The sequence below is a fragment of the Centrocercus urophasianus genome, unplaced genomic scaffold (assembly GCF_019232065.1).
Source record: "Centrocercus urophasianus isolate 14NV4802_14NV808 unplaced genomic scaffold, USGS_Curo_1.0 seq_73, whole genome shotgun sequence".
Classification (NCBI taxonomy): domain Eukaryota; kingdom Metazoa; phylum Chordata; class Aves; order Galliformes; family Phasianidae; genus Centrocercus; species Centrocercus urophasianus.
This window is the reverse complement of record NW_024885344.1, coordinates 10,250,484-10,278,435: the sequence shown is the minus strand read 5'-3', so window position 1 is coordinate 10,278,435 and position 27,952 is coordinate 10,250,484. Positions and strand designations below refer to the sequence as shown.

Sequence of the window (27,952 nt, the reverse complement as noted above, 5' to 3'; positions counted from 1 at the left end):
AAACAAACAAAACAACAAAAAATCTTCAAAGATAAGTTCCCACCTCTTTCAAGTTCATGTCCAGTTTTACTTCACTGACATTTACAAGTTTTTTGTGCCAAATTCTGATTCCACGTCTGATCTTGTGGATTGTTTCCTTTGTCATCAGTGGGAATACAGACAGGATATAGCTACAGTTTACAGAAGAATTCTGTTCCTCTGTCCTTGGAGTCCACTAGGAATTAAATATTGGGGGAATTTTCAAACTAAATCTGATTCAGCCCAAATTATTTGAGTGTTCTGTGGCTAGAGACTCCCAAGATGGATGAATCTGTGCCTGGTACTTCTGAAATGCTTCTGAAAAGGACAGCAACAGTTTCTAACCTCAACATGACTAAATTTCAGTCTCTGTGTTCCCAGACCCTCAACTCTGCTGCCAATTTTGCTTAGGTTGAACCCCCATGGAGCCTGCGGAGAAGCCTGGACTTAGCTGAGAAAACTGTGCATGCAGTCAGCATACATCAGGCTCTGGCTTGTTGCAGTGAGCAATGGCCATGCTAGCTCATGCACAACAGCACACTCATTGCCACCTAGCTGGCACGTGCAGGGCTGGACTGCCTGATTTCCTCTACTCCCTATGCCCTGGCTATGTTTGTGTTCTGTGTTCCCCAGGCTGTCTTCTTGTTCTCCCTAATTAAGTACACACCCTTGAAGTACAACAATTCTTACGTGTACCCACCCTGGGGCTACGTGCTGGGCTGGCTGATGGCACTCTCCTCCATGGTCTGCATTCCTCTCTACATCATCTTCATCCTCCTGAGGACCAAGGGATCACTGAAACAGGTACTGAGATCGTGGTCACTGGGTGAATTGCTGCTGCCTCCCTATGACAGCTCATGGGAAGGGCCCCAGGGAGGATACACATTGCACATTTTTCCTCTGAGAAGGCAAGGAGAAGTTTGAGTGCCTTTTCCCCAGAATGCCTGACAACTATTATTGACAACATGTAGGGCTTAGAGGGAGCACAGCTTTCAGTTTGATCATCAGTTCTCCAGGGTTTTCCCTGGATGACAGAGGGCCTCCCAGTGTGTGCTATCTGAGGCCACATGCTGGCTGGTTTTAACATGCTGATGATGTTAGTAAAGATGGCATAACACCATCTTTTACTTCTCTTCCTTTACTGACTCGTGCCAGCGCAAATCAGGTACAAAACTAAGATTTGATTGCTATTGGTGGCCATGAAGAGGTGACGAGGTCGGGAGGGAGCTGCCTGGTATATCTCTTGATAAAATGGCTTAGTGGAAGATAAATTGTAATTTCTCTTCGCCACTGAACACAGATTTAAGGAAAGGCACCTCAACCTTTCAACCTTTTAACTTCCCTAGCCATTTCAATTTGGAAATGTATCCCTCCCAATGCAAGACAATATAAGTCAATCTTGTGGCAAGTTGTCGTGATATGGTTTGCTCCAAGTTCAGATCTGGAATCCCAACTCTCCTAGCCCTATCTTGTGCTTCAAACCACTTGGCAGCCCAGCACCTTTCCTATCCCACAGCCAGTTTGAAGATGGTCTTGATGGCTGACACTGCATCTGACTCCTGACAGCTCAGAGGCTTCATATGCCTTTATGAGGACTCAGGGCTTTCTGTGAAGCGATTGCCTAAATGTCCTGCTTGCTGAACAGGCAAGATGCCTCACTTGTTGCCAAATTCTTTGAGTCCTCGGACTAGAATGCTGCTGTAAGTGGTGCTAATGCTTATTTTACAGCACATCCAAGAAATTGCTTCAGCCAGTTTCAGACTGTAGCATTTTCTATTTGCCCTGGTTTAGGTTATATTATCTGTAATTTTCAAGAACCTCTCAGTTATATTATTATGAAGAAATCTCCAAATGGATGCTTGTGGCATGCAGGAAGGAGCCAGCTGCCAAGCCTGGGCTGATTCAGGGGAGAATCAAAGCCAACCTCATGAAATCTCCTGGAATATTTGCTTCTGTTTTGTAAACAAGTTTTTTCAAAATATACCTGTTCCATTTTTCCAGTCACGCCCCATAAATGTAATGAATTATTTTCATGACACAGCTGCTTCCAGGTACAGTGCCTTTTAACTGAATATTGCAAGCCATTCACTGAAAGTGAGCTTTTAATTGGCAATTATGATCAGTTGCTGCAACAAACTGATTCCTCTTGCTCCACTTGACTGATCAAGAAACACAAATGTTGTTGCTTAATGTGTCTGATTAAGACAGCTCAAGTCCCAAGCATTGAAAACCTGCAGTGAGTTGCTCACAGAGAAGCTTCAGGCCAAGGCTGGTTTCACAAATCAGGGGGCAAATGCTTTTGAATAAATGAGTGAAATCCTGCATCCTGGCAGGAATTTCACAGTGAGCAGAAGCACTAAAATTAATCAAACGAGTCATGGATGAGTTGTCTGTTCTGCTGTGGTATGCTGTGTAAGAGAGGAGCATGCAGTGGCCCGAACAGCCCATGAAAGAACAACAGCTGTGACTGAACTGGGATGGCACAGGAGAGGGCAGATGTGGCAGGAACCCCCTGATCTTGTGTCACTCTGGTGAGGACTGAGAATGTCGCCGAGGGAGGTGTCATCTGCCTCCTACCACGACAGAAGGTGCCCAGTGCCTGACAGTCACGACATACAGAAGGCTGCACAGCCCCCATCAGACTTTTCAGGAAGCATGGCTACTTGGCATAAGGAAAAGAGTAATTGGACTTTACCCTGTTTTTTTCTGTGGCCACACAAAGTGCCTATGGGGTGAATCTCTGGCATCTTTCCACACAGAAATATATCTGTGGAGAGCCGTGTATGTCAGGTTGTCAGTCCACAGCACAAATCTGAGCCTAGGAATGCAGTAACTGTGAGCAGCTGAAGTGAGCCTGCCCTGCTTCACCCCCTTCCACAGCCATCCAGCAAGAGGGGAGCATGAAGCTGTAAGCATCAGCTCTACAGATGCCTTTGCCCCCAGCAATGGTTGTAGATCACTATTGGGTGCCGGTTTGTTTATCAGCTTAATTAACAAAGACTTCCTCTCCACAGCGGCTCGCACAGCTGATTTCCCCAGCAGAGGATCTGCCACAGCCCAGGAAGCACATAGTGGCTCTGTCTGAACAGAAGCTCAAGGAGCAGTCCCTTCCTGTCCAGGAGATGCTCAGCATCACAGAGAGGGAAACTCATTTCTAAGGCACTGAAGATATCACTTTGTACTCTGAGTTTATTTGCTCTCTCCTTCCTGAAGTGGTTTCTTTTCCTGGACTCTTCCCTTCTCTCCTTCACATGAGACACCCCTGACTCCTGCCGGCTGTCAGAGGGGTCCTCAGAACTGACACTGATGGAGAGGGAAAGAAATGCAAAAAATGAAGTGCAATAACAAAAAAAGAGCTGAAACTCCCCCCCTACCCCTCCCCATCCCACACACACTCACATAAAAAAAACCATCAGTTGTGTTGGGAGGAGGAAAGGAAACCACAGAAGTGAGAGAGAGCAGAGAATAAAGGTGTGCAGTAGAAAAGTTAGGGATGCAAAAACACAAATTTGGGGTGTTAGCACAGGAAATAAGCAAGTTGGTTCAGAAGTAAATAAGAAGCATGAGGATGACAAAGGGAAATGTATTGCTACATCACCTCTATCCAAGGGAGAGGGTGCGAATAAGGTATCACTGGCTGCAGTGTTAGTGGTGATGGCTTCAGAACAGGAAGAGTTGACAGAGCACTGGGTGCAAACACAGTTATTGATGCTGGATCTCACAGCAGGCTCTGGTAGATAGGGGGTGAGGGCTAACTATCCCAGAGGTGTGCTCCCAGTCAGACACACGCTGGCCAGTGAACATGTATCCGAGAGTGAAACAGCTCAATCTTTGGTGATTCTCTCAGAGAAGTCATGGAGTGAAGGCGAAGACCCAGAGCAGGTTGGTTAAAATGAGCTGCAGCACAGCAAAGAGAAATGGAACCCTGGAGACTGCACGCCCACAAATTTAACTGCACTGCTGGGGCATTTTATGGAGGAATAAATGAAGGAGTTGATGGGTCTGTTTCTGTGCTGCAGAGTAGCTTTGGGGCAAGAGTGGGAGAAGGATTGTGCTGCCTCTGCTCTGCCGCCAGTAACTGCTCATGGGACATGGCAGGCACAATCAGGCACAATAATCATAAGCTCAGAAGTGATAAAGGGATAATTAATAGCTAAGATGACTTCATTGGCAGCAGACTGTGTCAAATTAAATATTCCCTGTGCCAGGGTGGTCGTGACTGCAGTGCAATGGCTGGGAGGGATGTCATGGGGATGTGACGTTTGGAGCCACACAGCTCTGTCTTGCAGAGGCTGTTATGTCATGTGTGGCCCGAGCACTCAGTGACAAAGCCTACCTGAATGCCTATTGAGATTTCACAAAAGCCAGCAGCAATATCTCCTCAGACCATTTACCACGGTCCAGGGAACGCACACTGGCTTCGGGTCTGCCTTGCAATAGTGCCATATCGCAGCACGCAGGAGACTTACCATTAAAGAGAATCGCAGGTGCCACAGGCTCCTTTCCCTTGTTCCTCCTTCCAAGTAATTGCTCATCCCCGTGCTATGTGGAGATAAACTGCCAGAGCTGAAAGAAAGTGGGGAAATCAGGTCTCATCTGTGCAGTGCAGTACCTTTTCCAATTGCTATGGGAACCTTATCTTTTGCAGTCTTATGTGAGTTTAACTGGTGAATTAGCATAGGGGAATTTTTTCCCCATTTAATTGCCTTTCCTCTAACATCTAAAAATTGTTGGTGAAATGAATGCTGAAAGTCAAACATCAGAATTTGTACCTCTCTGGGATATTTTCATTTAATTGGAGATGATTTGCTGTAGAAGGTAGAGACAGCTGGCAAGCCTTGTTATTCTTCACTATGAAGGAGTGCAGCACCACAGAAGGCATCATTTATTTTATTTTATTTATTAAGGAGCTAAACGTTGTGTTGCTGCAATGGTCTTGAGAAGAGCTTAAAATCCAGACTCTTGCAGCCCTGCCACACAGTAAACATTTTGGTATTTTTCCCTTCCTGACTAGCAGTACTGCTCACTATTTGTTGGGGTGAGCCATCCTCTACAGCAGGTCCTTATCTATGCTAGGACAACAGCTCCTGGTGGGCAGCACTGCAAGGCCAAGGTATGTGACAATGCAGTGGTGGCACAGCCTGGTCATCTGGTAAAGCCACCAGCCCCAGGTGTCCATGAGTGCTTGCTTTCCATCAGCCCCAAAGGAGAGCTGTACACAGGCAGACTGTTTTGGTGGCAGCCACCATCAGAATGGTGGCATTGGTTTTGAGGAGGGAATTTCCTTTCTCCAGTCAACACAAGTTCAGTAGCAGGACTGTGTCATGGCATCCAGATTCAGTTAACAAGGGTTTCTTGTGTGAACCTTGGTAGGATGTTCAACCCCTTGGCTCCTTTTGCTGTGTCTCTAAGGTGTAAGACAGCATCTTGCTGCCAGGGAAGTGGTGGAGGTGTGGCTACTCCTTTTCCTGAGGTGGTCTGAAGGCACTGCTGTAATCCTAGATAGAAACAAATCACCTTGCACTTTTGAACACAGGTGTGGAGCTGTGTTACTGCAAATAAACACGATATGAACTGGTTTATCTGTTGCTTATGTATAATCTGATAGCAGTGTCCCAGACCTGTCAGGAAGCAGCATATTTTAACAGTTGGAGGAGGAATTGCTGTCATCACTGAAAGAAATTACAGATTTTCCAGGATCAGGAAGCTCATCCAGACACTCTGGATGGGACTGAGAGAATTGCAGGAAGCTTAAAGGAAAAATACTTGTCATCTTGTGACCCAAGCACACCCAGCTGGGGTGGAAAGGGAAAATACCACCAATGATTATTTGCTGCTATAATTCCCCCTGCATGCAGACGTAGTTAGAGATCAACTAATGAATGATTTGTGATCACACAAACATCTCAGGCATTGCTGCACACACAGTAAGCATCTGAGAAGTCTTTATCAGCCTCTAGAAGATGCCCACACTGTGGTCAGAGTTGGGTGTCTGTCTGAAGAAAAGCCACCACAGTCCATATGTACCATCAGAAGGGGTAGTATGGAAAGAAGGATTTTGTTTTCATGTAGTTGTTGATAAGACATCAAAACATAATGTATTTGAAGCTGAAATCCAAGGGAAGTTACCAAATGGTCATTCTCGGCTGCTCCTCCCAGTCAGAGGAAGAATACTGTACAGAAGTGAAGAAAGACATCTATAAAGCACCAATTGCCAGTTTTTTTTACCTTTCTGGGGGGGGAGTTGTTTTACTTTTCATTAAAAGTTCATTCCCCCTGCCAACCCTCTCCAGCAAGGAAAACCAGGAAAAACCTTTTTTTTTTTAATAAAAGAAGACAAAATGTCTTAAATTTTCTTCTTCCTTTTGTCTTTTTTTGTTTCTTTCTTTCTCCTCTTCTTTTTTTCTCCTGTTCTCCTCCCTCCCTCCCTCCCCCTTTCCAGCCTTTCTTTTCTTCAACAACGGCAGGGGTTATTGAGGGTAATTGAGTTTTAAGAGTTTTTTGCTGGGCACTGTCATCTAGCCCCAAGAGCCAGAAAGGTTGTGTCCACTCCTGTAGTCTCCAAGCAAGCCCCTTCCCAAGTCCATCTGGCAAGTGTTTTTCCTCAAAGAGAAATTGTGTTGTTCTTGAACCTCTTTCCTTAGATCCTCATGCAACCAGAGGTGGTTCCTGGTTTGGCAGGACTGCAGCCTCCAGCACCTGGGAGAGGAAGGAGAAGCCATGGTGCCTCTCACAAGGCCTAGGACTGCAGCCAGCAGGAGCCAGATGGGAACTCCTTATGTCCTGGCCCTGGAAGGCTACAAGCCAGGCTCTCTTGAGAAAAACTCTCACATTCTTACCTTTGTCTAGCATGAAGTAAAATGCATACTTTCTCATTTTCAGGATCTCTTCAACTTTCTTACAGGCTTCTTTCTCACCACAATGCCACCAGGCAAGGGAAGGAGTTGTCCCGCTCTGCTCTGTGCTGTGCAGCCTCACCTCCCACACTGGGTACAGTTTGGAGTGCCACAGTACAAAAAGGACATAAAGCACTCGTGTGTTAAGGAAAGGTTCTTCACCAGAGGGCAGTGGGCATGGAACAGGCTCCCAAAGGCAGTGGGCGCAGCGCTGAGCTGCTGGAGTTCCAGGAGCTGGATTCAATGATCCTTGTGGTTCCCTTCCAACTCAGCATATTCTATAATTCTGGAGAAGCTTGGATCTAAGGCCTCTCCCTGCCCTTGGTAACCTTTGTAGCCCCCAGGCAAAGGACAGTGATCTGTAGCTCCTGATGAGATGAAGATGCAGCTGTTGCTCCCTGCACCCCTTAAGAGAAGCTGTGCCCACCATAGACCTAGTGCAGTGATTAGTTTCATTAACTACCAAGGACTTGGAGCTGCATCTCACTCATTAGCAAAGTTGTTGATTTTGTCTTGATCCTATGAATGTAATGCACTTTGCTAAGGGCCAGGAGAGGTCAGAGGACTGTAAAACCATTGAACCATACAATGACTTTGGTGAAGGGAACTTGAAAGATCATCTTGTTCCAACCCTCTGCTGTGGGCAGGGTGGCCAACCACTAAATCAGTTGGATCAGGTGCTCAGTGCCCCATCCAACCAGGCCTTGACTGCCTCCAGGGATGGAGCATCCACAACCTCTGTGGGCAGCCTGTGCCCTATGACCACTATGAGTAAAAATCTTCCTAAAATTTAGCCTAAATTATAGAATCATAGAATCACAAGGTTGGAAATGACCTATAAGATCATCTAGTCCAACCATCTCCTCATCACCATTGCTACCACAAGCTACTAAAACATATCATGCAGCACGTGATATGTCCTTCTTTTATCCCTTCTTTTAGTTTAAAGCCATTCCTCTTGTCCTATCACCATCAGGTCCCCCTCCTGCTTGTAATCTCCCTCGAAATACTGGAAGGCCACAATGAGGTCTACCCAGAGCCTTCTTTTCTCCAAGCTAAACAAGCCCAATTCCCTCAGACTTCCTTTGCAGGAGAGGTGTTCCAGCTCTCTGAGCATCTTCATGGCTCTCCTCTGAACACACTCTAGTAGCTCCACATCCTTTCTGAGGTACTGGAGACTCCTGGCTTGGACACAGTATTCCAGTTGGGCCCTCACGAGAGCAGAATAGAGGGGACAATCCCTTCCCTCACCCTGCTGGCTACTCCTCTTTTGTTGCAGCCCAGGATATAGTTGGCCTGGACTACAAGCACCTACTGCTGGCTCATGTCCAGCTTCTTGTCCATCAAGATCCCCAAGTCCTTTTCAGCAGGGCTGCTCACAGTAAGTTCTTCTCCCTGTACTCATGTCTGGGATTATCTTGACCCCAGTGCAACACCTTGTTTTTGACCTTGTTAAACCTCATCAGATTCTTATGTGCCCACTTTCCAAGTGTGTTCAGATCCCTTTGGATGGTGTCCTTCCCTTCTATTGTGTCAACTACACCACTTAGCCTGGTGTCATCAGCAAACTTGCTGAGGGTACACTCAATTCCACTGTCTATGTTCTCGATTAAGATGTTGAAGAGCACCGGTCCCAAGACAGAACGCTGGGGAACATGACCAGACTACTTGTTCACAGAGCTGTTGACAACAACCCTCTGGCTATGACCATCTAACCAATTCTTTATCCACAAAATAGTCCAATCTTCAAATCCTTACTGCTGCAACTTAGAGATAAGGATGTGGAGCATCAGATCAGCCTGTTGTTCTTTGGTTTATTAGGCTACATGCACTTACGAATAGTTTACCTCGTATTAATTAGCTAAAAGGGTTTGAACAGGTTGAGGAGGGATTAATGTTAATCAAATGAGAAGATAATATAAGCTTTCAGAAAGTGAAGATTAAGACATGAGGCCTGAGGGACTGGGGAGATGTGTGCATGCTGCCATTCACTTCCCTCCACAGCACAATAAAAAAGACTTAATTACTGAACATCTTGGTGTGGACAAGGGAAAAGAAATATTTCTAACTGTGCTTGGTGGGAGGTGAATTTATTTTCTTCCTTTTTGCTTTTAAACCCAGAATAAGCTCTGTCCTCTTGACTGCTCCTGGGACATCATCCTGGTCTGTTTTGCATGCCTGACCCACAACTGTCTCTGCACAGGAGGACACACATTTTTGGAGCTGTCTGTTCCGGTTTGTCAAGCCAGGACATAAAAATCTACATGGAAAGGGAAAGGATTCCCAGGGAGAAATGCTTTAAGTGTCTGTGCAAAGCCAACTGTGGGCAACTCAGCTCGTCCTGCTTTTGGTGACTTGCCAAGATCACACTATGAAATGCGGTCTCCTCATTTTTTCTTCTTTTTTTGAAATAATTCTGTGGAGCAGTTTCCATCCCAGCCTGGTTTATGGCCAGGGCAGGGAATGTCTCCTCATAGCAGTTTAGAATGGTTGTACTGGATAGGAGATAGACTCATTCTCATTCCTTATTTGCCAGTAGCCAGTAGACTTTCCTAACACATGCTTTGTCAAGTATGAGGCTGTTGTTGTATCATGGTGTGGGTAATGATCTCTGGAAACAGAGGAGTAACAAAAGGCAGTCTTCTGCCTCTCTCAAGCTTGTATTTAACAGTAGATGAAATGAGGTTCTTTTCACATGGAGAAATAAACCCACTCTCCCAAACAGAAAGCAACCTGTCACTTTCCCACACCCTGAGAAGGGCCATAACAACCTCATCCTATGCAAGCATCTCTCCACAAAGTTCTCTAGCTTTGAAGTAAGGATGCCCTGAGAGCTGGAGCTTGGTATTTCTCCACCACAATCTCTGGGACCAGAGGGATTTGTGCTGGGACATTACAAGCAATGTGCAGGCATGCTGACTAACATCAGAAATCAGTGTGTTAACCTCTCCACAATGGCAGAATGCAGCCTGGTGATGGGAGCTGGCCCAGTGCTGAGGCCAATAACTTTGGGGAAGATGTACTCATATTGTCCTAGTTTTCTGTGTTATACTTTTGGATGAGGCATGAGTTCCCTAGATGGGCTGTAGGATGGTGGCTCCCATTGGCACTGGTGCAATGCAGATGTCACTCCTGTTACGGGAACAGCAATAGAGTCCTCTCTCCCTCATCATACAGCCCTGCCCCATGGGCATCTGTCCTGCTGCCAGAACTGGGCTGGCTGCTCTCCTAGGACTCAGCTTTAAACCTGCTGCCAGCAATGGAGTAAGATACTAGATAAGTGGAACTGCAACCCATTGACAGCCCTCGGTCATTGTGCCCCACGAACCTCCTCACCCAGGAGCCAAAGCACGACAGTGCATGTCTCCAGTTTCAGGCTTGTCTAGCTTTTGTCAGAGCCTGTGAGTGCAGGGTGCTTAAGCAATGCTTTGAGAAAATGTTGATAATGCGGTGACGAAATAGGACAATGCCAGGAATTTTACTTTTAATTTATTTCATTTGGTGAATTACCTGCCCCAGCCAAGTAGACACAGGTTTTAAAAGTTATTTACTGCCTGAAGTTTTACATGGTTTACATAACATAATTTCCTGTATGAACCAAAAGAGTCTCACCCCAGACTCTTCTCCAGGTCGGGATGGGGGGCATTTCCCTTGTAATTGGAGGTGGGAGAGCTCAGTCTCATTCTGCTGCTTCCCAGGTCTTTGTTCAGTAGGGGCAAGGCTTTATTTATAATGGCCAGGGGTTGCCTGCTCCAAACACCTCTCCAGTTCCTCTTGTTCATCCCGTTTTATTGACCCAAATAGAGCTGTCAGCAGCACCTTCGGGTTGTTCTGGCCAGAGTCCCTTGGCCAGGCTGACGTATGTACAACCCATCGAGCGACGGCAAAGCAATTTCCCACCATCCAATTCTATTGATAGCAGCAAGTCCCCCAGGGGATTAAATACATGATTACTGCAAACAAAGGATCGCTTTGTGTGTGTGCATCACAGCAGAAAGGCAGGAAGTGCTCTCCCTCACCCATGCCTGCACTGTTCTGTCCCTCCCGCTTGCACCTATCAACATTGCCTTGCACATAGGTGCGTGCGTTGACCCTTCCCTTGCTGTGTACACGAGGTTGCATCTGCAGAGCACTTCACAGAGGAGACTGGCCTTGGCTTTTCCCATGCTACAGACTCTCTTGGTATTTTCTCTTCTCCTTAATCACTGACAGTTTGCTCCGATAACCAGTCCTGGAAGGGCTCACCCTATAAAGAAAAGCAGGAACTTCTCCCATAGACATTTCAACACATTTTTCTTAAAACACTGTGGCATTTTGATGACTAAACTTCTTTGTGGCCAAAGAATTTGTGACCAATTTGTGAGCCATGAATACAATGCTCCCCAAATATCCTGAATGCTCTTCCTCTTCTCCTTCACATATTACAGACCTGGATTCTCCATCTCCAGGGGAGATGTGTGCATGTCCCAACACTGGCTATGGTTTTTCATCTTCTCTCATCTCTCCTCTTCTTCTTCTTTCTGAGGATCCTCTGCTTATCACAACAGGGATACCTGTGGTTGGCATTGATTATCCTGCCTTTGTTGTTCTTTTTCCTTGGCTTGCATCTCATACCCAAATCTGCCCTCTTTCTTCTCTACACTGACCACAGCAGCTCAAGTATTCCATAACAGGCTTCTTTTCCCTGTCAGAGTGGGTTGCTGTACGGTTGTAATAGGAAGTGACAGAAACTCTACCAGTATAACTGCACTTCTGCTGATTTAAAACATCCACCTTAGAGCTTTTATCAGCATAAGCCTCTTAATAAAGAGGGGGGAAAAAAAACAACCATCCACGCTCCTGGCAGAGCTATGCCAATGATGTAACTGGACCTAAGAGTGCATTTACTTTAAAGTTAGGTGGCTTAACACAGTATGTGATTTCAGTTAAATCTTCTAAAGCGTTGTGTGGACACTTCTATTTATGTCCTGTTCATGCTGATTTTAATTTATATTAAGTCCATCAGGATCATGTCTAAGCTAAGTTGAACACAGGTTACATTTCGCACTACTTTTGGATGGATTAGAAGGACTAGAGCTAAATCATTGCTGTCCCTTCTGGGAGCAATTTCACTGGTAGAAATATGTTTTTGTACTTTAACTACATTTAGCAAAACAGCCTACATATATAGGCATGCTTGCATCAACATGACTGCGTCCAACTATCACCTAAATGGTCTTTAAACTGTAATAAACCTGCTCGCAAAGTAGGCTACTCTTGCTTAATTTAGTCTAACTCCTTCTGCCCATGGATAGGTACTGTAGTGCTGACAGAAGTCCTTTTTCCCTGCAGAAATCCCATGGCTGGTGTTTGTTTTAGCTTTCTTCTGGTTCTTGGAGCCTGGTGCCCCTTGTCACTGCTTGCCAAGAAGAGCACAGCACAGATATATCAGAAACCTGAATCTCCCCAGGTATAAAATCTTCACCTGAACCCCAGGCACATTGGAGCTCTGCTCTGGGAACTCCTGCTTTTAGAACATCTCTGGGGAGAGCTGAAAACTCACAGCCAGGTGGCATACCCTTGCCACTGCTTAGAGATGAACCAGCAAACATCTCAGGATCTCATTAAACCTTTTGCTGCAGATGGCCGCAAAGGGCCATAGGAAAGGCAATGCAGATCCAGCTTCAGCCAGCAGCAAGTTAAACTTGTGTCACAGTGCGATGGTGTGGCTATCAGCACCATCAGGCTGAGCTGCCCTCCTGTACTGGCCATCCTCATGTGTCACCACCAGCTTGGCTGTGTCAGGGAAGGAAACGTTATGGCAGTGCTGAGGTCTGAGCTTGGTGCTGTGCTTTAGCAGTTGACAAAGCCAAATGTGTCTGACCCCTGTGAAGCAATGTTTACCTTCTCTCAAGAACTTCCCTGTGTACAGATATTAATTCCTATCATGTGGAAAAATTGGTCACATACCTAAGTATCCCACTGGAGGTGAAGACTATTCATCCAAAGAAAGAGCAGGGAAAATGCCACTGTGACCTTTTCAAATAAATAGATTTTCTTTTAGTAACCTAATATCCCCTCCCTCCCATAACCTGCTAAACTGCTCTTCTTCATTTTGTGTTTGAGGCCACTTGGTCCTCCAGGTCTCACCTGAGATCTGAAAGCTCAGTGGCAACAAGTCTTTAGTGGAGGAAGTTTTTCTTCCAGGTTTTTCTAGACTACATGAATTAAGATGATATGGACAGGACAAATAAGTGAAAAAACATTGAGCTTAAAAGAACCTGGCTGCTTCACAGCTGCTAAATCTTACTGACAAGATTTCCAGTTGACGTTATCTTGCTGGTTCCCTGCGTCCCCATAGCTTTCCAGGGGAAAAAAAATACATTGGTGAGTCCAGAACAAATATGCTCCAACCTAATATTGTTTTCATTTTGCGGGTCACTTTTAATCTCCACTGGGTGTAAATTCCTCTTCTTTTGTTGTATTTATTTTCAGTTTTGTTCTTACTATATTTCTTCTATGCTTTTTTGTTGTTGTTGTTCCTCCACCATGTTCTTCTTTGTTTGTGCTGCAGGCAATGAAAATGATTTAAAAATGCCTGGTTTTGAAACAAGCGATTTCCAGACAAAATTACTCCCAAGGCCTCCTAGCATCTGCAGAGACAAGTGGCATAAATGCACTTTTAAGATCAGTGGGTGAAAGCAGTTGCAAATAACAGCACTAACAGTGGGAAGTACTGGACATGTTTCTGTGGGAAGGACATTTCCAAGAGGTCATATGTCCCAGGAGCATGGCCTGTGAGGAACTATGGACGTATGTAGTAAGACCTTCCTCTGGGCCATAGGACTGATCAATCTCAGCTTGACAGGGAGATCACAGAGGGTGCCCAAGATCAGAGGGAACCCCAGTCCTCATAGCTTTCCTGGAGAGAAGAGGGCAGCAAGACTGGGAGGTCACACAGCTGAATATGAACAGATGAGCTGATGAAGCAGCTCTAGACCCTACCAGGTGAGTTCTAATCTGTCCATCTGTGTTGAGAGTTCATATATACAGTAGTACTCATGAATGGAAGATGAGAAGACAGTGCAGGAATTTCTGAGCTTTACCCAGCCTGGTCTTAGATATTTTCCCTATCTGTACCCTGCTGACCACTGATTGAGCAAGGATGGCTTGGGTACCCAAGGATGGCTTGGGTACCAGGTGTCAGAGTGACACTGAGCACAGCCTGCCATAGGGTGGGAAGAAGGAAGCCGACCAGCCTGGCCCCAGTGCTGGCTGTCAGAGTCTCTGAAGATGTGGAGACTGTGCTTTAAAGTGGGCTCCCAAATACAATGGCTGCCAGATCTGCCGTGATTGCTAGCCTTCCTTCCCTTGGAGCTGGTGGGCTGGGGGCCTTGGTCAGAGCCAGGCAGCCTAACAGATGGCAGCAGCTCTTTTCAGAGAGTGCAGCTCTCTTCCTCTTTGCAAATTATCCTCGAGTGATTATACCTCTGCTTATTTTACAATGATTGTGCTAATGATTTTTGCAAACGAATTTTAAACTAAAAGATGGCTAGCCTGATTGTTTGGCTGCTTTTCCTGCTGTCATCGCATCCAATATCTGTTATTCAGAAAACACTCTTTGCACTTGTGTTTACTCACCCAGATTATACAGTGGGGTTGGGCTCTTTTGCTGGATAATTCCCAAAGCCTCCAAAAGCTTTGGAGGTGGCAGCCCAAATGCTTCAAACACAAATACTCAAGCCAGCGAGTATTTGTCTGAGTACCTGCCAAGCTCTCATTTTCTGTGAACATGCTGGTGAATTAAAATCTAGTCTCATGAATGTTTATGGACAACAACCAAGAAAACAACTCCAAATCCCATCCTTCCAAACAAATTCTACTTCTCTTCTAAGGCACATTCCCAAATCCATTTGAGCTCACCTGCCCGTGACTAGTTCTAATCAAGTATAAAATATCCCTGGCCTCTTCTGTTGGTCCCACTTCCCTTTCTCCTGGAAAGAAAAGCTTTGCTTGTGTCAGGCTGAGAGAAACTCTTGCTCTCCTGTGCCTTTGATACTGACTGCTTGTTTCCGCCTCTTATTCACATGGCTAATGTTTTGCAGAAAACATGCATTGCTTTCAAATGCATTTTTTTCCTCCCTTCAGTGGAAATGGCTGCTTTGAGCAGTGGTGTATGAGGTGTGGAAATGGTTTCTCGTGTTTCCAGTGAAAGCGTTGCATGTCTTTGCCTATGGTACCTCATGTTTGCAATTGAGCTGCTCAGGTGGTTTTCAGCCAGGGCTGCATGGAAAACTGTGAAAAATTGAAGGCTGGTTCCCTGAGCTCTGCACCCACCCTGCAAGCAAGTTGCTATGATTTTTTTTTTTTTTAAAGGAGGTGTCACATCAATAATGGGGCTTGGGGAGAGGTTGATGACCAAGAGGGAATGGCAATGGGCAGGCTAATGCTAGGCATGGGAGTAGGTTGTGCTATCATTGCAGCCACATTTCCATTTCTTTTGACAAATGCAGACCAGGGACTTTGCTACTGCCTTCCCACTGAAACTGTCATTTACATGTACATGTTTTAATTTGGTTTGCTTGGTCACAGTAAATCTGACTTGGTAACACAGTGTCGCATTCAAATATTCTTTTCCCAGCCTTGAGACTGAGGATCACTGTAAAGCAAACTCAAACATAAGCTTAGCTTTCTGGCCGGATATGCATCTTCATTACTCTCAGTGAGCCTCACATTCATAGAATCATTTGAGTTGGAAGGAACATATAAAGGCCATCTAGCCCAACTCCCTTGCAATGCACAGGGACACCTGTAGGTAGATCAGTTTGCTCAGAGTCACCTCTAGCCTGACCTTGAGCATCTCCAGGAATGGGGAGACAGGGCTCATGAAGAAGCCCTCAGCAAGGCTGAGCATCCTGGGTCAATAGGGCCACATCATCCCACGGGGAGTTTTACCATCTTCCCCATGCTCCTGTAGTGCCCACTTACCTGAACACATTATTCAAATGTTGTTCTGCGTAGGACTTAAGAAATCTCCTTCAGACATAGGACAGGACCATGAGCAGCAGCCTCAGTAAAGACATAGCTGCATCTTTTCCTTCCCGTCTGTACAGGTTAAGGGCTTTGGCAGATGAACTGGGGTAGGTTTAGTTGCAACAGGTTATGAAGCGATTGCTTACTTCAAGGGGGCACACGGGCTCCTTTGAAGAAAATGGGGTTTGCTAATGAGAAGTGAAACACTTGGGTGCTGGGGTGCCTCCCTGAACTCCCAGCAGCTGAAAGCCACTAAGTGTATTTTGCTGCAGTCATACTAGCAGGATAAGCAGCTCCTCCCAGATGCAACTAGTCTGAAACATGTGGCTCCTTCCTTCACCCAGTGATGAGTATATTCCAATAGATAAATATCCCTCACCCTCTGCCTCCCCCTTTCAACACCTAAATCCTGACCCACCATCAGCAAGACACCTGGCTGGTGACAGCATGGTGAGTCCTGTCCTGCCCTGTCCCCTTCACGGGGCTGCACTGTCGCAAACTTGGCCGTGCTGGGGAAGGCTTGTGGTAAAGCAGAAGAAGCTCACAAATGGATGCCCATCCTCCCCCAAAATTTTCGGCACCAGGCCCTTGGCCAGCACTCCTGCCCATGCCCTTGGAGCCTCATCTCTCCCACCACCGTGTATTTTTCCAGTGGTTCTGGATATCCCCCCCCCTGCCCGCGACATGCTGGGTGTTGATTTGACTGGACGTGAGCGCAAAGCTCATTAAGGGCTCATCAATACGGGTGATGAGGAGCTGTGTGGGGTGAAGCTCATAGCTCCCCTCTGTGCAAGGGAGCAAGTCAGAACGTGCCTCCCTGGATCGGATCTTTGGGAGAAGCTCTGCAAGCCACGAACACCCAGCGGGCAGCCTGAGGTAGGTGGGACAGCAGAACCTGGATGTGGGGATGGGAGTTTGGGGGTCAGAAAAAGGAGTCTGAATGTGCATGAGCATCCTTGGGAAAGGGTGACTGCAGGCACTGAGCTCTCCTCCATCCCCCTTAGTTGGATGTGGGGCAAATGAAACAAAAGCACCCCGAGGACGTGGCAGGATGAAAGATGGAGTGTGCCTCCCTATAGGGGCTATAAAGGTGAACAAAGAGGGGTAGTCCCATCTGCCTGGCACTCTGCTGGTGCAGCATGAAGCAGACAGGCTGCCAAAAGCAGGGGCAGAAGTTGCCAGTATAATGGCCTCAGCTGCACCACTGCTGTGCCTATATTTCTTCTGCCAATTGCCATTCCAGTTGTGATTTCTCCTAGTCAGGAAAGGCAGCAGTCACTGGGAAGGCAGCATCCTTCCTTACAGCTACTAGCACACAGAGCCAACTGGATCTCCCTCAGTTCCAATGGGCCTCTGACCCACTGAGGAGATGTAGTGAGCTTCTGGAACAGCAGCCAGGTGGAATCCTGGGCAAGTTTCCTTAGTGGGCTCTCCACTGGCAGGAAAAAGCTGCAGCTTGGCCACCAAGGGCTCCACTGTTGGCTGATGACCTTGCTGTGATTCTGCTAATTTCTGGTGGACATCTCCAGTACATTTATCTTGGTTTTCTTCCTTATATTCTCATCACTCTAAGAGAAGCTCTGGCATTACTTGGAATGCAGAGGAGAAAAACAATCAAATCCAAACTAGCAAAGGCTTTGATTTTCTTCTTGAGAAAATTAATGGTCGTAAGGAACAAATGACAAACACCTTATATGGGGACTCCCCATGGTGCCAACAACAAGTGACCACCATGCCTGCTCCTGCAGTCTCTAGCTCTGGAGATGAAGGTGGATGGATGGCTCTCTCGGAGACTTGATGCTGTTCCTGACAGCTGCTGCTATCGTCTTCCTCCTGCCTTCACCTATCTCCCCTCCATATGCTGAGTGTATTAGCGGAGGCTTTTGAGGCAGGGCAGGGTTTTTACCTGCTTGCCCTACTTCAGGAGAAGCAGGTGCCTCCCAGCTAGAGGGGTAGTGGCCAGACCTTTATTCCTTGGCCACACAATAAGAGGGGAGACCATTCTCTTGATACACTAGAAATGTGAGGCAGCATCTAGTCACCCTCACATGTTTCTACTCCTTGTCATTTTTTTAATTCATTTTTTTCATTAAGTTATGACAATTAAATCCAAGGTGACCTTCTCAAGTGAAGCTCAGCAGTTCCTGCAAGATCAATTTCACCCAGATCTCTGTTCAATGACTTCATTAAAATAAAAAGAAAGGGAAACCAAAAATAATATCAATTCCACTGCAGCAAATAACCACTGGCATTACTTGAAATGTCTCTAGAGATTTAGTAAATCCAGATCTATGTGTACAAAGTTATTTCCCCCTCCTGCACAAGATAGCCATGCCTTTTGCACAATACTTGACACTACTGATGAGATGAGGAAACACTTCTCGGAAGGCTGTGGTCCCACTGAGGTTCTTCTCTCCCTGTTGCTTCATTTCAAGTTCCCCCACTCCCCAGCCTCTTCTTCAGTGCTCCTACCTTGCTTCTACACTCTTGGGAGCTGCCTCTCTGTCCTCATGCTGGTGCCTGATACCCAGCTGGGCACCCCTGGGCTCAATCCGCATCCCTTTCTCATAGAAACACTAATTTGTGCCTCTTTTCTCCCTCCAGTCTCTCATTGTCAAGGAACCTGATGTCTTTGGGAATCATGCTCCTTAATTACAGAGGAAAAGGATCTGGGAATGTTATTGGTCAGCTGGTTGAACATGAGCCAGCAGTGTGCCCAGGTGGCCAAGAAGGCCCATGGCATCCTGGCTTGTTTCAGAAATAGCGCAGCCAGCAGGAGCAGGGAGTGATTGTCTCTCTGTACTCAGCACTGGTGGGGCCTCATCTCAAGTGCTGTGTTCACGTTGAGGTCCCTCACCACAAAAAAGGCACTGAGGCCTTGGAGCATATCCAGAAAAGGGCAATGGAGCTGTGAGGGATCTGGAAAGCAGGTCTTACGGGAAACAGCTGAGGGAACAGAGATTGTTCAGTCTGGAGAAGAGGAGCTTGGGGAGACCTCATTGCTCTCTACAATGACCTGAAAGGAGGTTGTGGTGAGGTGGGGGTCAGCCTCTTCTCTCAGGTAACAATAAGATGAGAGGGAATGGCCTCAAGTTGCACCAGGAGGTTCAGGATAGGTATTGAGAAACATTTCTTTCAGAAAGAGTGGTGCAGCATTGGCACAGGCTGCCCAGGGAGGTGGGGGAGTCACCATTCCTGGAGGTGTTCAAGAACCTTGTGGATGTGGCACTGAGGGATGTGGTCAGTGAGCAGGGTGTGGATGGGCTGGTGTTGACCTAAATGATCTCAGTGGTCTTTTCCAACCTTAAGGATTCTATGACTGTATGATTCTGTGATCAGGTACACATGAATATTGACAGTGAGCTCAAAAAGTGATGGGAGCTGAGAACTTTTGTGCAAGAAAACTGAGCTAAGAATGTCTGAGTTGCTTTAGGATGGCAAAAGAAAAATGTTGCAAAAATGAATAAACTTCCAGTACTGTGAAGCTTTGTGTGTCTGAAGTATTGTGGCATCCCAGAGTGCCAGTTTGCACTGTATAAGAAAAGGAAAATGCTGCTTAATTTGATCAGCACATTTTAAATGGGCAGAAATAGGCCTTTAATCTTTTTAGCGCACTAGTTTCACTGAGGAGGATGGAGGCAGGGACGCCCTTAAGCCAACTGTTCATCTTTTCCAATCTGGAAGCCTGTGGGGGCTGGAAGAGCTGCTTGTTGCCTGCTGGGAGGCTGCAGCTGGAGTGAGCATGGCTTGGCCCGGCCCTGGCTGTGGGACCCAGGCTGGGTCCGCACGGCTGCAGGAGTGGGATTCCCCACAAGGCACAGGCCTCAGGCAGATGCACTCATTTTCTCTTCATGGCTGTGAAAGGGTCCTCGAGTAGGATTGCTAACACTGCTCTGTGCTGATAGGGGAAAGTGTGCTGTCTGTGTTGTTCAGCTGCTTTTATAAACTAAGGCAAAAAAAAACCCCACGCTTTGCTACAAAGTGCCATCTGAGGTGAGAGCAGTGAAGTAGGGGCTGTGACGGGAAGCAGGCTCTGACCCCGCTTCCCCTGCAGGAAGAGAAGCCCAAGGAGACTTAAGTGGGCATCCAGAGTGGGGGAGGAGGCTGGAACAGCTGACCCAGTTCTTTCTGCTCACGTAATGCAAAAATTAAGGTGGGTGTTGCTTGACAAAGTGACCAAGCAGCAAGCAGGAGCCAAAGCCAGCAGCCCAGTGGTTCTTCAGATGTTTTTCAGGGCTGTAAGGGACTCCCACTGCTCTCCTAGAACCAGGGCCAAGTGATCTGACATGTATTCTGTCTTTCGCTGACATCCTGCTTGCTCAATGTCTTCCGCTTGTTCCATGGCTTCAGAAACATGATCCAAGATCCCACCACCCCTCTCAGCTGGACAGGGTCACAGTGTGGTAACAAACAGACCTTGCCAACCATGTTGTTGGGTCACAGGCAGCTGCAGGCAGAGGAGGGAGACTGGGCAAGAGCCATGGGTCTGATTTGGACATCAACAACACAAATCTTGTGCAGGAGAGTGGAAAAGAAGGGTAGAGGAGCTGCTGGTTTTCCTGTAGAGCTGGTTTATTCTCTTATCATGCCCTCCATCAGTGCGGACTTCTCTGTAACCAGCAATCAACTCTTCGGGGGAAGGTTTCTGATGAGCTGGAGCATCTATGTTTCTCAAATCTGGGAGAACATAGTCAGCATCCTGTCAGCATCTCAGGCTGCTCTCCTGCACTCTCTCCTGCCACTTTCTGTGTGGCAAGAGGAACAGGAGAAACTGCTCTGTCCCTCACTGGTGCCTAGAGCAAGTAGGGGATGTGATCTGCCCTGGGGGCAGATTACTTATGCAGGAGGCACTGGGGCATGCTGAAAGTGTTTTACTTTTCATGCAAGCATCTTATGACACAAACTGCTCAACAGTCTGGCCTTGAGAATTTTGGCCAGTTGCAAAGCCCCTGCTGTGCTACCTCTTGGTGCTCACCCAACCATAAGCTGGTATTTGACCTCAGAGGCCAGTAGATCCAAGCTATAGATCTGTCTCTTGCCCCCAGAATAGCTCTGTCACCCACAGCTTTTAGAGATGCAGGAAGCTCAAGCATATGCTGCTGCTGCAGCCAGCCAAAAATCAGCGCAGAGCCTTCTGTGGCCTGATCAGCTGGTCATGGCTTCAAACACGAAGCAAGAGCCTTGGGGCTACTTGGCTGTCATTAAAATGGTGTGGATAGAAGGAAAAGTTTAATTGACTGAACAACAGCCAGCACCGTGTAATTAAACTAATTGTGGCTCTACCTGCACAGGTCAAAAGTGATTTGCGTGGCTGTTACAGCTCTGACAAAGAAGAGGTGGGGAGGTGCGATAGCACTTTTTTTCCCCACGCGTTTCCACAAGTAATTTTGCTGTTTCATTTTAGGCAATTTTACGCCATTGAAATTTTTGTTTCTGTCAGATTTGAGGAGACTGTTAATATTTCACACTAAAGCAGGGGAAAGTGAAAAGGTCACCATTGTTAGCAGTTTCAGGCTGCAGCATTTCAAGTGGAGGTAATACATTTTCAGGGCTATTTTCTTATTTTCGGAGAAACTCCTCCAAAAGGAGGCAGAGGACTATTTTCCAGAAAGCTCTGCAGCCTGGCTTTGCAACCAAGAGAGACTATACAATTGTTTCCATCAACCTGAACAACAGAAGACCATGGCACTGTGAAACTCAAGTTACTGCTTCACTGCTAGGGATTTGTGACCCCTGGTTTTAGTGGCTATTTTGAGAGTCTTGACTCCAGTTCATGATGCGTTTAGAAGAAGCTGAACAAGAAACCTGCTGCAGTGTCATGTTTAAACTCTTTGACCTTGTTTTCAAGGCCTTGCCAAGCACAGCCCACCTCCAGCTGGTAACTCTGCTCTTATTGATTATCATTCTCAGTCCTTCAGGCTTTTTGCTGTGCCCAAAGTGCCATGCACTTTTCAGAACAAATAATGTGACATGACAGAGCTGCTGTGCCCACACTGATTTCTCCAGGCTGTCAACACAGCCCTGTGCTTGGAATGGAAGAGACCATGCGGTCAAGCAGAGAAGCTGGTACATTTTGTCCTGATAGGACTGCTCGACCAGTATGTGAACTTGTGCCCAAACAGAGAAGTCAAACACTGCACCTGGGAGCAGATGATGCCAGGATTATTCCTGACCATATCTGTATGTCCTGGGAAGGGACATGTGGACCTTGCCACCATGATTGTAGGGCAGATCTCAGGGACAATGCAGCTCTACAGGCATCAGACTGCTCTTGTCAGCACACTCTGCACCTCAACTGAAATTGCTTTTTAAGACTTCTGTGCTTTATTTGAAATGAGACACTTGAGAGCAGATGCATGGGAAATGCAGAGATGGTCTCTTCTCAGCCTCTTTTCCCAGGTCACAGTGATAGGACAAGAGGAAATGGTTTTAAGTTGCACCAGGGGAGGTTCAGATCAGTATTAGGAAAAAATTCTTCTCAGAAAGAGTGGTGAGGCATTGGAACAGGCTGCCCAATGAGGTGGTGGTGCCACCAACCCTGGAGATGTTCAAGAAATATGTGGATGGGGCACTGAAGGACATGATTTAGTGGGCTTAGTATTTTCCAACCTTAATGATTCTATGATCCTATAGTCATCCACAGCCTGGAGGCTACTCAGAACTTTCTCAAGAGAGATGACATGTCCCACTGCTCGTATCCCTCACTGAGTAATGTGTTCAATGGCGAGGGAAGAGTTGAAAAGGATGTGCCCCAGGGCTAAATGTCTTTCTGACAGATGTATCTCTGATAGATGTCTGATGGAAGAAAAATCCATCAGACTTGATTAAACCTCAAAATGCAGGTGCAAAACCTGGCTCAAGAAGCTGGATGTACTATGAGAGACATCACTCTAAACTTCTTGTGGTCCTCTATTTTTTGTCTAATCATCCACCACTGTAAGAGACAGGACAGTATGTAGGAAGGACCTTCAGTGGGTTCAGTTTTCATGATGTCCCTTGGCTATAGGAAAACATACATAAATCTAGTTAAAGACTGGCACAATTTGTTTTTCTTAAGCTGGAGATGATGGAACTCACTTTCAGGGTAGAAGAAACTGTCAATATGGTCTGCTGCTCCTTTATCATCCTAACCTCTAGCACATGAAATATAGAGTGTTATCACCTATGTACAGTATTGCCACTGAGCTGCGGCAGCAAGAACAGATGAAAAGAGCACAGAGAGAGCAGGATATATATATTAAGATAACAGCTTACCTACTGGTTTTTGTCTCAGGAAAAAAAAAGTCAAAATGGTTTCTGCTGAGCCTAATTTGTTATGTCTCCAGGCATAGCTAATTATCCTGACTTAGCCCAGCTCTGAATTCTTCCCAGGGGTTTTGGTGCTATTTCTTCTGTTTTGATTTATAAATTGTCTTTATTTTACTTTCCTCCTACATGCTCCGTATAATCTTTTTACTCCTTGCCTTTCTGAGGAGCTGGGAGTTGGTGTGACAGTGCTATTACGAAGTGCAAGATGGAAAAGGAGATCCATTAGCCACTATGCTGGGTGTCCAGAAATGCTTTCTTCTGGCATCTGCGTCATGGGCTATTTGAAACTGTCTCTTCTCCTCATGAGGTGCCTGTGTGCAGTCACTTACTGCTGGGCTTACCTGCAACCACCCTTGGGCTAAAGGAGCCGTGCATCTCTAGGCTGGCTTTGAAACTCATAGGGCTTAGGTTACAGCTTTTATCCTACAGCTAGGAGTACTCTCTTGATGTAGAGAATGAATTATAGTGGAATGAATTACAGTTATTTTCTTTGTAATTGGCATAGTTTTTCTAACCTCCATAGCAAATTCTGTAGAGGAAGGAAATCCATTTGCTGTAGTCATGGAGTAAACAGGAGATGATGCTGTCATTTAGCCTGGACTTGGGAGGGTGTCTCTGTTAAAAAAAATTTTAGAAACTCACAAGCATCCTGCAGGGCAAATGGGTGGTATTTGGTTAGGCAATGAGGCTAGCAAGAATAAGAGGCTCAAGTAGGGCCAGTTTTAACTGCTACGGCATGCCAACTCCTCATAGCATTGCTTTGTTTCCTGATATATCCACTTTATGTTTATTTCTAATTTGTGCATCTGGGAACGTATTTGTCAACAGACTTCTCTGGCAGACCGCAACATTGGTCACAGTGATGGCCCCTGGTGGAGGCTTAAATTCACATTTCTGGATAATGGCTTGAGACATGACAGAGAGACAATACCTTACTGGCCACAGGCCCATCTTCTGCGCTGGCCAAGGGCAGGTGTTGAGGGGAGAGGATACAGCCAGAAGAAATACAGAATCCTGACTTAGTGGAATCTCAGTGGCTCACGGGCTGCCTATATCCACTCATGTCCTTAGTGTGAGTGCTGTTGCAAAAGCCATAGACACCAGCCATGCATGGGCAGCTGGGCCACACCATCTCTCAGATGGCTCCGTGGCCAGTGCCCTCAGTTTCAAGCCTGGATCTGGTGGATGTATCTCCTCTGATGTGCGCTTCTCCACTGTCTCTTCAACATGCCAGATAAATGTCTCTGCTGAACTGCTCCGTGGGTAACTCACTGTTACTGCGCTCACATGTGAACACTGGTCCCAGAGCTTTTCACAGAGCAAGTATTGGGATGAGGGGGAGATGAGGGGTGAAGCATTTGCTATATGCTGGTAACAAACAGCTCTATGCCCATTGTTAGCAGCCTGTGACTGTAGCTCTTCTGAAGGGCAGAATTATCCTGTTTCACCTCTAGGGAAAGCAGGGAGGCTGCTTTAGTGTGCATGAGTCTACCTAGCAAGTCTACTTCAGCTAAGTGAGGCCCTACCCTGAACCTGACACATACACAAGGTAATTTCTTTCTCTGCTTTCTTGCCAGGAGGTTTGTGCAGCACTTCCAGTTTCATCTAAGTTTGACCAGGGCCAAGGCTGCCATTTCAGCTCTTCCAGCCTCTGAGCAAGGGCAGCCATACACCTGAGTCACCATGGGCAAGATGGACAACACCTCTGTGGAGCTGAGCTCTCCCTCTGAGGTGAAACAAGCAGCCTTGGAAGAGCCGGAGCCCATTGCCCCAGAGGCCCCAAGCACCAAGAAGAAGAAGATCCCAGACAGGGGCTCTTGGAAGGGGAGGTTTGACTTCCTACTGTCCTGTGTGGGCTATGCCATTGGGCTGGGCAATGTCTGGCGCTTTCCGTATCTCTGTGGCAAGAATGGAGGAGGTGAGTGTAGCAGAAATGCTAAGTCGTGGCTTGAAACAGTGATTGAGCAGCTGGTGGGAAGACACAGCCAACCCAGGGAAGCTCAGGTGCATGCAGTGTACCAGAGTGACTGAAAGGGGGTGGAGCGAGGATCAAGCCCTTCACAGACCTCATTTAAGGGTTGGCAGTGGAGACAAGGGTAACTTGCTGGAGATCCCTGCCTGCTTGAGGCTTAAAAGGACAAGCAAATTTTCTTCCTTCATTTCTCTGCCCATGGCTACAGCATTTGGACTTGTTCTCATTTGCTGCAGTCTATGACTTTGCTCCCTCGCCATTATTACTGTGTTTTCCATCATGTTGTACCATTACAGTAAGAGAAACTTATAACATCTTTTCTCACTTTTGAGCAGCCTGTTCCTTGGACAGGCTCTGGGTTATTGTGGGTCTGCGCAAGCGGCTAGTGGGCAGATGGAAACAGTGCTGGGCCAGAAATCAAGAGAGCTAGAAGGTCAGCTCCCTCCCCAGTTTCAGACTTGCTGCATGAACTGGATGAAATCATAAAACACCATTGTGCTTTTCTTTGTAAAATGGTAATGTTTCTTCAGAATCATCACAGAGATGCCTTTGTAGAGGGGAATATGTGCTACTCTGACATTAGCAGAGCAGACAGCTCTTCTCCCCCACATCTGTCTCTCTGTGTTTTTGCTTTTTAGTAAATTAACCTTCCCTCCCTCCTTAATGTGCTGCTTACCTCCTTGAGCTATTACTCAGAGTTCCCCACAGGTCCAAATTCCTTCATCTCACCTTTCAGGCGGTACGTATAGTTTTATTATCATGTCAGCCTTCTTGTGCTGGTGATTACTTTCCTCTTAGCTCTCCCCTTCCCAGAGTTTCTGTCATGGAGTCATAGAATCATTAAGGCTGGAAAAGACGATTAAGCATGAGGGAATGTTTCCCCAATGTTGGAAAAAAAAACAATTTTGCAACACGAGGGTCATGTTCATTCGTGCAGCTCTGAGGGTCTCCTGTTCTCACTTAGTTTCTCCACACCTTTTTCTCTTCCCTCAAGTTTCGTTTTCAAAACCTACTTCTTCTGTGGCTATCATGACTGTTTCTCATTGCTTCAGCTCACCCACGCTGTCCCTCCCTTTTCCCACTATTTTCAGAGCTGTGATGCAGGCTTCCAGCGCCCATACCTGGTACCAGTACCCATGTTTGCTCAGATTTAGCCCATCCTCTGCTCTGTGTTGGCTCTGCAATCTCAGACACACTGCATACATGGCTGCCCATCTCCTCAGATATAAAAGTGGGGATGGTAATACCTATAATTAGAGATTTATTTGAGATAAAATCAATCCTATTTATAAAACCAGCTGAGATCCTAAGAGGGACTGAGCTGCGGAGGTGTAAAATGCTGTAATTAGCATTAGTAATGGCACAGGGGGTAATTTCTGACCTGGCAGCTGCAGGCACACCGAGGGACCAGCTGGCTGCCAGCAAAAGTGCTGTGCAGGTGTAATAGGGGAACCGGTACCCGTGTTCTCATCCCTACCTCACATGCTGGGCTGTGCAGCTAATGGCAGCCTGCACCTCTTGTTCTGCTTACCCTGGCCTGCTCTGGCTGTTCCCACAGCCAGCAATGAGAAGCAGTGAACGTCTGATGCCTGTAAGGGACAGAAGTGACGCACACAAGCGTCACTGGCTGCCAGTGGGGAGCAGCGAGGAAGGGTCGTGCTGCATCTGATGGCAGCTCCTGGCACGGCCCCAGCGGAGCAGGCAGAGGGTGGGATGCTAATTTTAGCATCCTTCATGTGAACTGCATGGGGTGTGGGCTGTGGGCTGCTTCCATTACGCACAGGCCAACTGGACTGAATGGAAATAACATGGCTTACTTACTGCCATCACATTGTATCAGCTCATGGCTCACTTGCTCTGTGCTGTAATCGGGCATGTAGTTAGGGGATATTCACCCTGGGTACAGCGGCCTTCCATGAGCCCCATCCGCTGCACAGAGTAGGCATCACCCCAAGAGATGCCTGGCTCCCCAGTGGCTCTGTGTGCTGATGGATGCATGTGCCCAGCAGTGACTAACACTCAGCCCTGTGCTGTCCTTCTGATGTCAACAGGAATTTGCTGGACTCCAGTCTGACTCTAAATGTGGCTCAGAAGGTGCTAAAAATTGTCTATCAGATCCTGAGCTTGAATAACTTGAGAGAAACGTTTCTTTAAATAAGCATCACACACTTCTCATTTGCACTTTGAGATGCCAAGAAAAGGCACATAGCAGCTTGTAATGCTCAGCTCCTCATCCGTGGGCAGTGTTTGCTGGTTTAAGACTGCTATACCTCCCTATATGGCATGAGAACTGAAAACTGCAGAGGGGTGTGAGGCCAGGCACACAGATTTTAGGTACAAATTCCTGAACTGATGTCACAGCTGGCAGTGCAGCTTTGGGTGTGTTCTTAGAGTGTGCTGAGGGACCTAGCCTTCCAGAGCAGTACCACCCCTGCCAATAGCCCTCAGCTCAAGGCTGCAGCCTGGCTGGTAGATTTGCTCCTATTCCAGAGGACTTTTGGTTAAGCCAGGATAAATTATCTGGGTTTACATGTTTTGGGTTTGTTGTCTTTTTATTTTTCTTCATAGTCTAATAAAACCTTTCACAAATCTTTTCTGGCCTGCTGTAGATGAAAAATGCTAATCCATCAGGGGAGTGGCCAAATTTCATTAGCTGCTAGCACAGAAGCCAGCTGAGCACTGTGTCCTCACCAAGCTCAGCCTACCATAGCTGTACACCAAAGCAGCATCCATGGCCTCTGGCTTT

General features: G+C 46.7%; 1 protein-coding gene across 2 annotated transcripts in view; it reads left to right on the top strand.

Moving 5' to 3' along the window:
- The first annotated feature begins 8,224 nt into the window (after positions 1–8,224).
- LOC122170695 (sodium- and chloride-dependent GABA transporter 1-like) overlaps positions 8,225–27,952 on the top strand; it is a 42,133-nt gene continuing 22,405 nt past the window's right edge. For both annotated transcript variants that reach the window (XM_042837810.1, XM_042837809.1), the window contains exons 1-2: positions 8,225–13,901; positions 24,812–25,152. In XM_042837810.1, coding sequence (XP_042693744.1) covers positions 24,918–25,152 — 235 coding nt within the window. In that variant the 5' untranslated portion in view covers positions 8,225–13,901; positions 24,812–24,917. The remainder of the gene's footprint in view (positions 13,902–24,811; positions 25,153–27,952) is intronic.